The 14,385-nt window shown below is 41.6% G+C and overlaps 1 protein-coding gene across 2 annotated transcripts in view; it reads left to right on the top strand.

Moving 5' to 3' along the window:
* SLC9A7 (solute carrier family 9 member A7) overlaps positions 1-14,385 on the top strand; it is a 67,985-nt gene that overhangs the window by 20,456 nt on the left and 33,144 nt on the right. For both annotated transcript variants that reach the window (XM_084226221.1, XM_084226220.1), the window contains exons 2-4: positions 11,897-12,096; positions 13,376-13,453; positions 14,118-14,194. In XM_084226221.1, coding sequence (XP_084082347.1) covers positions 11,897-12,096; positions 13,376-13,453; positions 14,118-14,194 — 355 coding nt within the window. The remainder of the gene's footprint in view (positions 1-11,896; positions 12,097-13,375; positions 13,454-14,117; positions 14,195-14,385) is intronic.

Genomic DNA, 14,385 nt, shown 5'->3' with positions numbered 1-14,385 from the left:
TACAGAGGGCTGGTACCAAACCAAAGCTTGGTGGAGCCAAAATAGGAGTTGCAATGAGCTGCCCTAGATACTTTACCTCCACTGGAGTAAATCTGAGGTCTTTGTGTGTTAGATACTGGTCCAGCTGTTGTGCTGTGAGGATGTTAATAAGTGCCATACCCTGCCATTCAACCTGCAAATTCACATGGTAGAAAATCTTGGAATAAGTATGTTTCACAGTTTCAAGAGGAGTTTCTCCAAGTATCTACTTAGTCATCTGTCTCTTAACCATGCTGTCCAAAAGCAGCAATCCTAGCACATAATTTTTAAAAACAAAAATCCAGTTGCATGCTCCCTGAGGTAGCTCTTTCCATGAGCAGTGTTGATGGATATAGATTGTCTCAGCACTTAGGGCAGGGTGGAGTAACCTTTTATCTATACATACCATTGTTCCTTGGGGTTTTTTTTGTTTTTTTTTCCTGTTAGTTTCAACTGCTTATCTGATACCAGGGCCCTAGCAGGCACATTGCTATTAAATGAGGTGCTTTTTCTGTGCTTTGGGATGGCTGTTGCAAGCTGGACAAAATGTATAATAATATATTGCGTGTTGCTGTCATTGGCACTTGCATTATTCTGTCATGTAATTTTCTTAGTCTTTGGAGAAGTGGAACTGAATAGGAGCCAGAATTAGCTGATATTGCATTTGACTTGAAAAATCTAAATGGAAAAGTGGAAAGAAAAGGCTGTGAAGGTTATATCTGACCAGTGATGTGGCAGCCTGCTTAAACTCATGTGTGTAAAAAGGGTAAAGGATGTGCATGGTGAGCAGCAGTGCTTGGTTTCATGGCCTGCTGCTCTCTGTCCATCCTTGTGAGCATGGCTGTGGGTCCATCCCATCCTCTCATTTTATGTCGAGGGGGAGTTGTTCATACTTCTGGTGGCACATGTATAAATCCATGTTTTTTTATTAAATTCATGGGTTTTTATAGGTATCATGTGCAGTTGATTATCTAAAGAGCAAGTTGACTTAAACAATTTTTCAACTGAACTGGTTAGACACAGTTTTATTGATGAAAATGGATATTTTTGAATTCATATAAATCATGTAATGAGATAAAAAATAGGGAATTTTGGAGGGTATTCTGGTGGTGCTTGTCTAAAACAGCCCTGAAAGTGCTGTAGTGTGAAAAAAGTGAAATGAAGATCCTTCTTCTGGCTTGGTATCTTCCTGAGAGGGTACTCCTCTACCTTGGGATGCAAAAATTGCTTTATAGTGATTGTTTTGCAAATGCCCAAACCCACAATTTCAGTGTAGGGCTGAGAGCTGTTGTGTTGAAACTGTGTGGGAAAACCTGCTGTCTTAACAGCAGAATTTCTGAGAATTTCTTATGTTTGTTCTTAGGGTTGTTCGAGAAAATATGCAGAGGAGAGGAATGAATGGCCAAAAGACAGCATAAATAAAAAATATGGTTTACACACTTAAAATGGGTTGTTTAAGAGGAAGCTCATGGGGTGCATGATGGTTCTGCTCATGTAAGTGGGATCAGCCTTTGGAAGGGAGTTTTACTCCTGACCTTTTTCTGTCCTGCCGAGGGGTCTTGCACCCAAACCCTGTGGCGTCAGTAGCTGCCCTGAATGTCAGCAGGCCAGATTATTCTGTGTAGCAGCAATTGGCTGCTCTTCATCTCTAGTAAATCTGATTTTATTAGCCCTCATCTGGCACCTTTTGCCTAGGAGGAAACATGAAATGATAGGCTCCCATCCACTTCTGTGTCCCCAATGAGACATCCTGGGTTTAGAGTTGGGGTGGCATGCAGAGAGGAGATGAAATGGATGTGATTGCTTGGGCACCTTGTGGGCACTGCTGGGACTAAAAAAGATGTAAGAGATAGCAGAAGTGTCAGGCTGCAGCAGCACCTGAGATCTGTTGGGAGCAGGCAAGGAGGCATCAGTGTGTAGTGGGAGCAGAGCAGGAAGCTCGTGGCTAGGAACTGTAGGGTGAGCTCAACTGGAAAAAGGTAAAGTTTGTGCCAATTTAGGAGGAAAGAAGAGTGGTAATGAGCTGTGTAGGAGTTTGGGAGTTGCAGCTGTGGGACCTCTGGACAATGTACTTTTTGTAAGCAGGCTGAGCTTTTGGATGGCTTTTTTTTTGTTACAGCTCAAAGTGCATTCTTTCTCCTTCTCCAGCTCATGGGAATCAGTCAGGAAGGCAGAAGTGTGCTGTGAAACTGTTCATGCACTGCAGGCTGTGGTAGAAGTCATTTGCTGGCTTCTGCAGTTAGTACTAAAAACCTGTTTCCATTTCAAACTACATATGAAAACAAGTAATAGTAGATTCCTTGCTCCTCTGGGCAGCTGTCCATAAGGTGCTAGAAGAGCATTTGCCAGCTTCTTTTGGTTCAAAGCAGGTACAGTGGGATGGATGTTAGCACAACTGTACCGTGGGATTGACAGCTGTGGTGTGGTTGTGAGAAGGCCATGGTCAGTGAAGTGCCTGTGCTCAGAGCAGTCTCCCAGAAAGGAGAATCAGGAAACATGGGGCTTCTTGGCTCTGCTTTGGGACATATCTCTAAGGGGTAGGTTGCTTTTATGAGATGGGGTAGATCTTCTGTTGGACTGTGTGTGTTTGCATGCTGCAATAACAAGGCTTCTATGGTCAGACAATAATGATCACAGAAAGCCAGAGTTGTCATCTTGCTGCTATTTCTGTCTTCTGGGTCAGTACATTTCTCTGTAAGCCACAAGCCATTTTATCTACAAGTGCTGGTTGCTTTTCTGCCCACAGCTACAGAACATGGGGCTTGCCTCAGCAAAAAATTGCTTTCTTGAAAATGCAGTCAACTTGAAACCTTTGTCCCCTCTCCATGTAGAAGGTTGTGTTGTTAGCAACTGGAAAGGGCTTGGTGCAAAAAGATCTTTGGGAAGAGAGGAGTACTGGAATGTTTTCAGTTGTCTCAAGGAGAATTTTTCTGGTACAGGTTTTATTTCATTCACCTTGCTCAAATTTCTTCTTGTCCTTTTCCTCCTAAGACTTTGTTTTGGCCCCTATCCTAATTAGAAGGTCCCAGAAATGGTTTTAGGATTAAGGCCTCCACACGTATGTTATTTTCTACAAATGAGCAAAGGCCTGAGGAGGGGATGTCAAAATGTTTCTAGTGAGAAAACAGACCTAGCTACACTCCTTGTGGCTATTATGGGATCTCTGAACCCAAAACTGTACCAAGATAGATGCAGCTCCTGCCCCTTCCCCCTTCCTCCTCGCCTTCAGTCAAACCTTCAAAATTAAATGACAGCGTCAGCAAAGAGATTGTTGCTGCTTAATGAGTTTCAATTGGGTTACAGATTGAAGCCTGACTCCTTGCAATGACAGATTAATAACTCCTTCTGCTGAAGCTTTAGGAGGGGGGATGATAATTATTTTCTGGGCTTTTTTTTTTTTTTAACTGGAAAGCTCATTTCTTGCTAGTGCCTGAGCCAGGTGCTATTACTGTAAATCTTTTTGTAACAAAAGACTTGACATTATTATTTTTCAGACTCTGATAAACTTGTGGCCTCCTGTTTGAGATGTACTGAGCGCTCTAACATGCAAATGAGAGAAAAAGCAGTAACAGAACACAAGGGTTAAATAGAAAGCTTTCTGGTTTACACCATAAAAGCTGCTGCTGGTCCTGCTGTTCTTCTTGGTGCCTTACCAGCATGGTCACTGATGTGCCTGGGGGAAAGAATCTCGGTGTTTGGGGTTTTACTCATCTGGCTTAGAAGTCTGTGTTGAAAGAAACCCTTCAGCTCTGCTGCAGGGCACTGGGACTCGTTGCAGTTGGCACTCTGTTAGGGAGTCACTCCTGGGTGAAGGAAGGAAAGGGAGCCACAGTCAGGCAGGGGTTGGTGTCTTTGTGATGGCCTATTGCTGCTCACACCTCCAGGAACATATGTGGTATTGGTACGTGTGTGGCTGTCATTATTTTATAAATAAGGAGGGAAACTTAAATTTTGAAAAGTATAAAAGAGCTTTTAAGATGTTATTTATAAAGTATTTAACCGCAAATGCTTTAAATGCTTTAATCTGTGTTGCATGAAACAATGATTATGCAGTAACTAAACTTGAAAACGCCTGAGCTGAAATCAGTTGCAGACTGTATTCTCTGACAAATACCTGTGCCTTTTATAGCTGTGATATTTTATTTCTAAGTTGAGATTCTCTCTATATTGTCTTCTGTAGCTTGTCCAGGGTCTTTCACTGAGTCATTACTAAGGCTGGGGTTGGCTCAGGAGCCTTGACTCATAGTCCCATGCTTGGACCAGAGGCCACATGTGATTACCACAGGACAGCAGCTTCTTCCAGGGCTGCCTGTCAGTTCAGGCTGTTTGACAGATGCTGTCAGGTTGGGGTGTGTGTGTGTTTTGTGGGTTTAGGGTTTTTTTTAATGCTTCCAAACTTTTTTTTAATCTTTTCTGCATTTTAGATTCTAGGGGAGAATAAAATCAGCAATTTTTCTTACTGGCTATCATATTGCCACATATTTATTGTCATCTTTCCGTGACTGTCCTGAGCTAATACGGTCTACTCATCCCTCCAAATTATTTGGAGCAGACTAATTTTTCTGGGGTTATAGATCTCCTATGTAAATGTAAGGCTGCATGTGAAACTTGATAGTTCTTCAGAAACTAACTTTTGAAATTCCAAAGCAATCTTCTGTTTAAATCTCTTTATAGATGTGTTTTAAATCAGTCTTCTTCTACTTTGAACCTGTTCTTTAACCCTCCTGTCAGTAAGAATGTGCATTACAGAATAAAGCATACCTGCCTGCCCCTGTAGTTCATAATATTTTTTTTACCATTTTGCTATACATGTAAGTATGTAAATCACACAACATGACACAAAATGAAAAAGAACTAGATCCCTACACTCCTATGAGCTTTTTGAAACAAAAGGCTTGTGAGAAGGCACATGTGCACGGTGCACAGGTGTCTGGCAGCACAAAGCCAGCAAGTTAATTTGATATTTGGTTCTGCACAGCGTGCCAATAACTTTTTTGTGTAATCTGTTTATTTAAATTCAAAACTATGCTTAGTTTGGCTTATTTTAAAAGTGAAAAAAATGCTTATTACAAAGATGCCCTTGATAGGATAGTGCTATGTCTGCCTACAAGGAGGAAGAACTACCAGCTTGTTTATTGTCTTTTAACTTCCTTATCTAAAATAGCCCTAAGGCAATGACAAAGCATGACCTTGAACTTGTTATTCAGAATTTTAGAGTTTGGATATCCTCAAAATTTCTTCCAGACTTCAAGAATTTGCATCCTCTGCCTTCCTTTCCTGTTGAAAAAGGCTGGTTTCAAATTTTGTAAAACTGAAATGTTGTGAGGATTTATTATGTGCTCACACTGCTGAACGTAAACTGCTTCCCATTTTTCAAAGTTTGCATCTTCTGCAGCAATGTGACAAGCTGGTGAATGCCACACAGGCAACACTGCACCACTGAGAAAGTAGTTGATGATTAGCTGTGCTCAGTGCAAGACAGAATCACAGAATCAGGTTGGAAAAACCCTCTGAGATCCAATTCGGGACCTAACGCCACCATGTCAATGGACCATGGCACTGGGTGGCACATGCAGCTGTTCCTTAAACACCTCCAGGGATGGTGACTCCATCACCTCCCTGGCCAGTCTGTTTCAATGTCTGATCAGCCCTTCTGTGAAGAAATTCCTCCTAATATCCAACCTAAACCTTTCCTGGCACAGCTTTAGCCCATTTCCTCTTGTCCTGTCAGTGGTTACCTGGGAGAAGAGGCTGATCCCACCTGGCTACAGCCTCCTTTCAGGTGGTTCCAGGGAGTGATAAAGTCCCCCCTGAGCCTCCTTTTTTCCATGCTTAACAACCCCAGCTCCTCAGCTGCTCCTTACAGGACTTGTGCTCCAGACCCTTCACCAGCTCCATTGCCCTTCTCTGGACTTGCTCCAGCCCCTCAGTGCTCTCTTGAAATGAGGTGCCCAGAACTTGGCACAGGACTCCAAGTGTGGCCTCACCAGTGCTGAGTACATGGAAATGCAGATGCTGTCAGGGGCCTGGGGTTCTGCAGACACTGGTTTAACCCTTCTTCGAGGGGTTGTATAGTGGTGCTCCTCTGCCTGCCTGTGCTGGGTGGTACAGTCAGTGGCAAGCAAATATGGGTACAGAGAGTGAGCTGCTAGTGCTTCTGGAGATGGTATGTAACATGTGATTTTTTTTTTTTTTTTAATATACAGTGTTACTCAGTTCTGGATCAAAAAAAAAAGCTTGAATTATTTTGTACAAGTGTTGAAACTTCGTCAAAAATCACTGTGAAATTTGAAGGTGTGGACTGTGATGTTCAAAGGATGACACTGTAATAGGAAAAATACCTCACTTGTTGGTGTTTAGGCTATTTAAAGTAAAACTTTCCAAGTGTGATATCTTGATGCACGTAAACATCCAGAAGAAAAATGATCTATGTGATAAACACTGAGTATTATTATTAGTCTTTCACCTTGAAAATACATACAGGACTTTCTTTCATCCTTCTTGCCAAGTTTTTTCAGCTTTGTTTCTTTGCCCTCAAGCTGGTAGAAAGTTCAGTTTGGAAGTAGGGAAGAAAAATCTAGGCTTCCAAACATAAGAAATCCTTTTTTTCCCCTCTCACATTCTTTGTGTGTTATTTCAAAAGCAAGCAGTATTTTACTCTCCATCACCAAAGAAACTGGTGTCCAGGTACATAAAATGGGCTATTCTGCCTCTGTGCTGCACTAAGGGATGACAAACTCTGCCAAGCCAAGACTGACACCACTGACAGCTGTCCAGCTTCACACACCTGTCAGTGGTTTGCTGTAGTGTCACTTCCAAAAGATACTACTATTGCATTGAAAATTATTTAAAAATCCAAGAGAAGTACTAGTAACAAGTGTTTTACGTGATGTATCACAGTACTTGCTCTCCTGTGGGATTAGCTGAATATCTCCTGGTTACCCCTTCTGCCTGCTTTTGATAGGGTCAGGGGAGGCCCAAGGCAGGTGGCAGGTGAGGGTGGACTGAGGCAGTAAAACCAGCCCCCTCCTAGCCTGCTGGATCTCTCTGGCTTTTATGATGAGACTCATTGCTATTTCTTTTGCTCTGACTTACTGAGTTAGGAGAGCAGCCTGTCATTTAAGCAAAACAAAAACCCAGCTCTAAAGCAACAGATAGCCCCAAGACCTGATCCAGAAAGCAATTAAGGTGATTTAAAAGACATTTTTGCAGTGTGAGGTGTCTGTCTGAGGAGTCCAAATGTTCATGGGAAAGACCTTAGGAGGGAGTCTTGTCCAGCCCTTTGCTCACAGCAGGCCCCCACAGCCTGGGTTGCTCATGGCCATGCTCAGGTGAGTTTTGGCTATATGCAAGGAAGGAGAGATGCAGCCTTTGTGACTGCCTGTTCTGGTGCTTAGCCACGTCATTGTTTTGAAAAACAAGCCTTGCCTAATTTTTTTCACCTACATTGCAACAAGTTTGTTGCCTTTAGTCCTAATCACTGTGTGCTTTCCAGAAGGTTCTGTCCCTCTCTTCTCTGTCTGCCCAGAGAGTAGCTGCAAACAGCAGTAAAATCTCTACAAGTCTTCCCCAGTTTGAGGGTTGGAAGGGAAGGACCCTCGGCTTTCAGCAGCTGGCTCTTCACCAGAAGTGTGTGAAAGAAACTGTATCTAAACAGGTTTGAGCTCAGGGATTGATCCACTCTGCTGGTTCACAGATCAGGTTGAATTCCCTGATCAAACGGTGTGATGTGAAGTGTGAATGCCGCTGGTTCCTGCAGTCCGCTGCCAGCTGGCGCTCCCTGAGACCTCGGGGCTGCTTCAGCAGAGAACTGGGCTGGAAATCACACAGGCCACAGCTCTGACCAGATAAAGGCACTCGTGGCTGTGTGTGTCTTTCTGCATTCATGTTCTCGCTTCAGTGACTTCTGTACTCAAACAAAACCAAAAGTAACTATGACATTTTAAATGGTGTATTGTCAGATTGGTGTTGGCCAATCCATTTGCATCAAAGAAGGCTTAGATTGGATATTAGGATTATTTTTTTCACTGAAAGGGCAGTCAAGGATTGGAATTACCCAGGAAGGTGGATGAGTAACCATCCCTGGAGGTGTTTAAAAGATGTGTAGGTGGCACTTAGGAACATGGTTTAGTGGTGGACTTGGCAGTGCCGGGTTAACAGTTGGACTCCGTGATCTTAGGTGTTTTCCAACCTAAATGATTCTATGACTATGTCTGAAAGCTAATATTTTTCATTATCAATAGTGATTTGTTTCAGAAGGGACAAAATATTCCCAGGATTTAACACTTCACTCTTAGTAAGATGTTCTTTGTATTTGTACAACCTGCATGATCAGCATTGTATAGGCAAGCTGCTGGCATAAATGCTCTCCATTAAAAGTAAGAATGTAAGTCATGCATACAGGTAATTAGGTATTAGTTCTTGAGGTAATCCTTCATAAGAGTCTTTGAGCAGTGATGTAAACTTGCCCTTGCAATAGCTACCACAACTCAAAACTTTGAAAGTAAGGCCCTTCTCAAATTTTGAAGTATTTGTACCCATTTATAGCTTTTTCTGTCTTGTTGCAGTCTTGCAATAAAAGGCAGTGCTGGATTTATTTGGCCTAGGGGTTCTTTTCTAGAAGAGGTAGAGTGTTCTTAAGCAGTCAGAAAAATATTTGCTTTTGTTCCAGGCTCTCCATAAGCTCTTCAGCAGTAACCCCTTGGGTAGGAGTAACATAGAGTTTATGTTCTGATTCTTCTGTATCTGTTCCTAGGTTCCAGCAGCCATTCCTTGCTTCCAAATAAACAATGGAGCTATACTGAATTTTAGGTTATGTTAACAGCCTATAAGTAAGACTTAGTCTAGGCTTGTCCATCGAAAAATTCCAGGGGTCTCTCTTTCTATTCTACTGTTGTGCTTCAGCTGCAACTCTGATGTTTCAGGAATGGTTGAAATCAAATATCCAGGGAGAATTATGGAGGATGCCCTGGTCTTCTGTATAACACCTAATGGCAGACAGCTTAGGAGGACATCCTTCCTGAGGCTATAAATCAAGCAGTTTCTTCTGCCTGAAAAGCATTTGAGGTTTTAGTTTTTTGTGATTTTGGGGAGCTGACTGAGCTGTCTGAGCTTTGTTAATGTCACATTATCAAGTGAGATGCGATGCAGAAATCACATAACAAGTCCAGTAACTTTTTAGTGTGTAAAAGATGCAATGTTCATTAGAAAACAGAAAATTCTTCCAAATAGTTTTCTGTGAAGACTTCAAATATTTTTAGGAAAAGCACTAACGACTTCTGTTAAATGTGTGCTTTAATGTTTCACTTCAATATCCAAAACCTTTTGGTTTGGGACTATATGATGTATATACCAGTATGCCTGTACCTTTGTAAAGTCAGGGAGCTTTCCATTCTTCTAATTCATCTTTTGATCTAACAAATGTCTAGTATTTTGCTAATGAAACTGGCTGTGGAATTTGTGTCTTCCTTGGGCCCCTTTTGTTTTCATACATATTTCCTTTAATGACTGAGCTGTGGGTGGCTTTACCCACTTGACTGGTTCTGGCAGCCTTTTGCCTCAACAAAGGTCCAGGTGCATCCTGCTGCAAGGCAGCACCCTGACAGCAGAGACCCCATCTTCCTAAACTGCATGGTGCTCAGTATAAAAACCTCATCCATTTTGCTGTTTTATCAATAGGAAGTGAGTGAAAATTCCCTGTAGCTGCCCTACTGGACCATGGGAGAGTGAGGATATGGGATAGAATGTTTCACTTCAAACGAAAAGTACCAGTTATGAATATAATTGTCATATAACTGGTATACCTTATTATGGAGGAGGATGTACAAGTGGGTTGTAGCCAGTTATAGGAGGTGCAATCACCTCCTGCTCTCAGGTTTCACTTCCTAATGCAATAGTAATGGGGTTTCCCATCTGCTTTTGCAATGCATTCAGTAAGGACAGTCTCTGACCCTAAAAAGCTACTCTAAGAAGTGTCCCCCTCTCTATTCTCAGCTGAGTAGCAATATTGAATTGGCTTTATGCCACAACTATGTATAAGCTCATCTGTACAGTTTTCTTTGTGCATTCTGATTTACTACAGGATTTCTGGCTGATGCTGGTTAGATCAATTTTTATCACAGTCAGTTTTCCTGATGTCTTTTGTGTGTGTAGCTCTTCCTAGCTACACTCACAGAAGAGTAGCTGGGAAGTAGGGTGTAGCAGTGAGTAGGGTGAGAGCAGCAGAAAGCTTAGGCTGCTTGGCTGGCTGGGTTGGTGAAGAGGTCTGTAGCCATAACTGGTAGTGCAAGTGGCTTAGAGGTGACTGGCTGTAGACTGTCGCTTTGTGCAGAGCTGTGTTTCTGCCTCATCCATCATACATAGCTGCAAAATGCTCTGGTGGTGTTAGGAGATGCTCCTATAAATCTGTGTATTTAAATTGTTAGCATTGAAATTTCAGTAAGTAGATTTATCTTGTTTAGGAGATTTCTTCCCGTGATCTCTCTGAGTATGGACTTCCCTTTTCTAAATAAAATATATCTTAATATTCCAGTTACTTTGGAATGATCATGTTGCTGCTCTGCTCTTAGAGAAAGGAGGCTGGAGATAAGCCTCCCACTAGTGTCACAGCTGCTACCTGCTGTATCTTGCATTAAAACAGTTTTGTTACTACAGACTTCAGGAGAATGAGGTGTGCTCCTTTGGCTGGATTTTTAGGGGCGCAGCTTGGTTACTCTTTGCACTGTGTCATGACAATAAGTCTGTTTGGGGTTTTTGTTATGTGTGGTAGATTTTTTTTTGTTTGTTTCACCTCATTTATTTTTTGGTTACTACCTGTCAGCTTCATTTACTCTCTGGGGTAGCTATGGATGCAGAGGGAGGGTCACAGGGAGCAAACCCAACACTGACTACTGACTCATCATCAAAAGCACCAAACATCCATCTTCATCTTGCAGTTGTCTGGAGCAAAGATGAAGTTGCAGATCATCCTAGGGCAGCAGGGAGCCTTTAGTAAGTGGGTATCAATTTGTTTACTTACCAGACCAAAACCACTTTGACTGTTCTTATATGTTCTCTCTGCAGATGTTCTTTTCTTAGTACATTCTAACAGGAATGGTACTCAGTACTTTGTTCTTCTCCAGCCCCCCGGCATTAAGTTAAGAATGAGTCTGGCGCTTTTGTTATTGATAGTATTTTCTGGTTGGATTTTCTCCGCTGCCGAAGTGATTTGTCCTATATTCCTGAATCCTGGATCTCTTATGATTGCCCATTTACACCTTATTTTATTTTTGTTTGTATGAAATGTGGAAAATGCTTGCAAATGACATATAGCGACTTCTTTGTGCATGTCATCCGTCTTAGTTTTAAAGTCTGTGGAGTACACAGAAGATTGTGCAGCAGGCATTGTTTACTTCCCTGGAATTGTAAGACTAAAAACTGTGTTCTTGCTGCAGCCATCAAATAATGTGGCAAACATCACCGTTCCAGACCAGTTATGGTCACGTGTTTCCAGCAGTCGTTGTTTTCTGGCAATAGTGTGTTTGCTCGGCTGGGTCCTAAGGCAGGTGAAATGTGTTTGATGTGTCCTAATGTGTCCTCTCATGTGACCTCTCTGGGGGTTTGCACTTTCGAGGTGTGAATGAGGGTGAGGAAGACAAAAACTGAAAAGGAACCTTCTGTTTGTCATTTCAGTCAGGTACCAGATATTTCAGATTCACTGGTAGTTTTGATGTGCTCAGGGCCTCTCTTCCCCTGCAGAAAACCCACAGTACCAATTCACTTCAACGTGTTTATGATGCCCATATGCTTGTAAAGTTCACGCATGATCCCTTGGATGATGTTTGAAACGTTAAGGGCAGGAGTAGCAGATCAGCCTCATGGATTTTCACCTCTCTTCCAGGACTCATAGTTGGGGTGATCCTGAGGTACGGGACTCCCTCCACGAGTGGCCATGACAAACCATTCAGCTGCTCACAGGAGGACAGGCCCTTCACCACCCTGCTGGTCAATGTCAGCGGCAAGTTCTTCGAGTACACGCTCAAAGGGGAAATCAGCCCTGGCAAGATACACAACGTGGAGCAAAATGACATGTTGAGAAAGGTGAGGCTGTACCATTTCACATATTTGGCTAAGTGTTCTTCCTTCATCTGTGCTTGCCTCCATCCTGTTTGAACCTCAGGCAGTGTCAAGCGTCAGTATTCCTGATAGTAACAGCGCTTTAACGCTTAATTCAAAAGCACTTCTGTATTATATCCCTGCTGGAGAAAACTGTGCTCTGTTACATGTATGTGGTGCTTTCCTAAAGGCCTTGGTTTGAAGACTTAATGTATGTTTCTAACATCTGTAGAATTTACAGAGACCAGCTGAACTGAAAAAAAAAAAGCGCCTTGTTCTGCCTTGTATAAATTCAAAGTAAGGAAAATTATAATTTCTTAGTGAAAAGTGATTGTTCCTTGTTGTTTTGGTCTTTTTTTTCCCCTAGGGTTTTAAAATCTGTTTATTGTCAGGAAATAGTTACTGCTTCCACCCTATAAAACGCCAAATGAGGCAGCCTGGTGTTGGAAGTAAAATTCACCTATCTGCAGTTATTCGGATGTGTTACTTGCCTTTTTATTGAGTGTCAGGAATTAATCACCTTTTGTGTGTATCAAAGCTAGACTTTGAAGCATAGAGTTGTGATCTAAAAGTATTTTTTTTCTGCAGATTATGAAGAGAGTTCAGTTGTCTATGTGTGTCTGTCTGCTGTAGGTATCTCAAGTTAGCTGAAATGAGCCCTACTCTGGGAGGGCACAGTTGTTGTGTTTGTCTTCTAACCTGTGCCCAGGCACAGGTGAAGGGAACCTAGTTAGTCCCATATGTGTGAAGGTCTTCTGATTGCATTTTAACTGTTGGTTTTTGTTCTTTAGTGTAGTGTAGTCCTTCATGCATATCTGGAAATCCTACTGAAATACATGGAAGAAGGGTATGATCCAAATTTCTGGCTTACAATAACTGTTCATTGGCTAAATTTGCCCAAAAAAGTAAGCTAAAATAGCATTTCATCTGCAGCTATACCAATATCAGGTATCACAATAATAGGAGAGATCTTCTCCAGCATTGTTTCTGCTAGAAATTTTTAATTTAAAATAGGGGACTGTGTTTGGGACTGCTGCCAGATCACGAGTAACCAATGTAATGCCTGTTCTTTCTAGATGCTATTTACCAACAGGAGCTGCAGCTTTTTGCTGCCATGTACAAATAGAGCTGGCCAATGTTTTAGAGGCTCAGCTTATCTGTTTCATCAACCAAAAATAGTGGTTGTCAGAAGATGAATGAGGAAAAAGCCCTAACAATTTGTATATGTCTGTTTCTAATTGAAATTTCATATTTTATTTTTTAGGTAACATTTGACCCAGAAGTTTTCTTCAACATTCTATTGCCTCCTATTATTTTTCATGCTGGTTATAGCCTGAAGAAAGTAAGTGTAATAACTTCTGAGGAGAATAGATCCTTTTTTTTTAATGACAGATTGCTGATTTGTTCAGGATTGTAGTCTCCTTTCAGGCATTTACTTACAGTAAGGAAAATCTCATTTCCTTCAGAGATGATTAGGTCATATTGTTTTAAGAGAAAATACATATATTTTTGAGTATAAATGTATTAAACCTTACTTAATTTTGCTGATTTGTTTTCCTTTGAACTTAGCCAGACATTGATGTCAGTTTCATTTAAAGTAAATGATGTTCTGTTATGAATTGGCTTGGTCCCTCTCAAATGTCTAAAATGCAGTAAATTATGCTGAGAGGCAGCCCTAACCCTGAATCCCAGTGGAGATGTGCCAGACCCTTAATGGCAGAAGGGCCCAGATTCTGATCTTGCTTGAAGACACCATGAATTGGTGCTGGTTTCTGTCAATAAGCCTTCTGTCAGTAAGCTACATGTAAGGTCTAGTGCACGGCACAGATCTGGTTTATTCAATTTATTGAAGTTAGATTGAATTTACGAAGCAGTAATTGAAATGTTTCTCTGAAACAGAGATGTGTTTCTGTGTATTGATACAAGTGAAGTAGGGCGCTACATGGTTCTGAATGGGCAATTTAACTTTTCTGAAGTAAGCATATAAACCTCTTTTTCTTGTGCAGAGACACTTTTTCAGGAATTTGGGGTCCATTTTGGCTTATGCCTTTTTAGGAACAGCAGTGTCTTGTTTTATTATTGGGTAAGTGAACTCTGATATCAGTTCCTCTCTACACTAAAGCTTAAGCTGATGAAGTACACTCTGTCTTTGCCTGCATATCTTATTTTATGTATGTATATACACACACATTTAATTTAAGAGAGCTGGTCACGTTGGTTTGCTTGCCTACAATCTCTTATCCTGCTCATATCACTGTGTCTTGTCTAAGGATA

The sequence above is a fragment of the Fringilla coelebs genome (genome assembly GCF_963513975.1).
Source record: "Fringilla coelebs genome assembly, chromosome: 2".
NCBI lineage: Eukaryota > Metazoa > Chordata > Aves > Passeriformes > Fringillidae > Fringilla > Fringilla coelebs.
Note: the sequence above shows the minus strand (reverse complement) of the source record. Positions and strands in the feature narration are given on the sequence as shown.